General features: G+C 40.3%; 1 protein-coding gene across 1 annotated transcript in view; it reads right to left on the bottom strand.

Annotated features, from left to right (window-relative positions):
• The window catches only part of LOC106884372 (mediator of RNA polymerase II transcription subunit 12), a 68108-nt gene that overhangs the window by 44310 nt on the left and 21602 nt on the right, over nt 1-2196 (bottom strand). Inside the window, exons 11-12 of the mRNA XM_052966703.1 lie at nt 1444-1543; nt 991-1127 (exon numbers count right to left, since the gene is read on the bottom strand). Of these exons, the coding sequence (XP_052822663.1) occupies nt 991-1127; nt 1444-1543 (237 nt within the window). The remainder of the gene's footprint in view (nt 1-990; nt 1128-1443; nt 1544-2196) is intronic.

Here is a 2196-nt window from a genome sequence, read left to right as displayed (position 1 = left end):
GATTTCACTTGCGTCAACAGGTCTTCGCAAGCGGAGTTTAGTGTCCAATTTAACTCGATTTCGATTTCACTTGCCTCAACAGGCCTTCGCAAGTGGAGTTTAGTGTCCAATAAAGGAAGGTACGCATAAGTGGACTGGCTGAGGCCTTAGATTTAGGTCTCACTTGGCTTGCCGGGTCTTCTCAAGCACAGCATATTTCCAATTGGCAGAGTTTCTACAGCTGGATGCCCTTCCAAAACGCCAACCACTCAGGAAAATGGTGCCACATTTACATCGACAACTTGATTGCAGACATTGGCCTGGAATGTATCCAGGACCTCAAGGCAGTGATGACTGAGAAGTGGGTAGACTTTGTTGTTGGAACCCAGCCATAACAACAACAACAACAACAACAACAAATAATAATAATAATACAGCAAATATTCTGCTCAATACCACAGATTTGCTTGTCAGTTGCTGGACCTTAACCAGTTGAGCATGACCCTTGGTGGCTGACGATATGTGCATCTCTGATCATGAGCAGAAGTAGTGGGGGAGCATCATAGCCATGTGTTGAGAGGAACTCTTTGGGGTTTGAACAATTCACCCTTGGAAACATGGGTATTTCGTTTGGCATCCTTAAACAACCTTTATTCAAGGATCTTTTGAGCGGGATGAGCTACTCGACCTGAAGAAAATTCTAACTGGGTCCCACCTGCGAGGTCATGCGCTGTTTATCTTGATATGAGACCACTGTGTCGCGCACATATGGTTGTGATGCATGTGCCTGGTGTACCCTTATCAGACGGGTAGTCATGATAGGTATAATGGGCTTTGTATATTTTGCCCCAGTGTCACTTTGATGGCATGCCCTGCTCTCTCACTCAATAATAATAATAATAATAATAATGCATGAAAGATTTACATGGATGTAAAGGATGATGATGATGATGTGTGTGTGAATGTAGTCCCTACGAAAATTTCAAATGGAGAAAAGGATTCTTGGCTTACCTCATTACCTTCTTTATTTTCGTTGTGACAGAAGATTTTATTGTACAGAGAATTCATTGAGTTATTGGCATCGACTTTGTCAAAATAATGGCAATCGAGAATATCCAATACATTCAAAACTTTACTGATAGTGAAACCTGAGAAAAAAAAAAGAAAATGAAATAATATTAGCTCAAAATGGTGTATTTTATGTGCCACCTGCACAGGAGCCAGTCCAGTGGCACTGGCAACGACCTCGCTCGAATGTCTTTTCACATGCCACTGGCACAAGTGCCAGTAAGGTGACGCTAGTAACAGCCACGCTCAAATGGTGCTATTTACGTGTCACTGGCACGGGAGCCAGACAGCTGCTCTGGCAACGATCAAGCTCGGACGGTGCTCTTAGCTGCATATAAATACATAAATTTTGATGTTGAAATTAAATTAGATGAAAGAAAGCACACCCAATATTACCTTTAGTTGACTGTTGGCATTTATCTGATGACCACCTGACTTCAGCAGCATGACCACGAAGTCTAATCTGCTGTTCAACAGCACGGATTTTGGCTCGTATCTAGAAAGAACATAAGTAAAACATATAATATAATATTTACCTTCATAAATTATGTTAGTGGACTGCAGCAATCATAGAAATAACATTTGTGTCGTTTATATTTCTTTCTATGACAGAAACAAAACCAAAGAAGAGGATAGTTGATTATGCTGACCCCAGTACACAACTGCTACTTATTTCATAGAATAAATACCATTGCAAATGAGATCGTGTATTTCATATAAACTTCAAAACATAATTTTCAAAATAACCGTGGAATTTCTACAGGTAAGCTAGATGATAATTAGTCCTTGAGTATTTAAACTAGCCAAGTCAGGATCAAATATCCTACCTGTTTTATGCTCAAAACAGCCAGATTTGGCTTCTCACACTTACCTAACAATATCATTCTAAAAATGAAACAATCACAGCATCAGAATATTGAAGCTACGAGACATTGCAGAATTTATTGAAAACAATGTGAATAAAAAAAGCATTACTTTTGACAAGGGAATTTGAATCATCAACGTCATCATCATCGTTTAACGTCCGCTTTCCATGCTAGCATGGGTTGGACGATTTGACCGAGGACTGGTGAAACCAGATGGCTACACCAGGCTCCAATCTGATTTGGCAGAGTTTCTACAGCTGGATGCCCTTCCTAACGCCAACCA

The sequence above is a fragment of the Octopus bimaculoides genome, chromosome 3 (assembly GCF_001194135.2).
Source record: "Octopus bimaculoides isolate UCB-OBI-ISO-001 chromosome 3, ASM119413v2, whole genome shotgun sequence".
NCBI classification, from domain to species: domain Eukaryota; kingdom Metazoa; phylum Mollusca; class Cephalopoda; order Octopoda; family Octopodidae; genus Octopus; species Octopus bimaculoides.
This window is presented reverse-complemented; position numbering and strand designations above follow the sequence as displayed.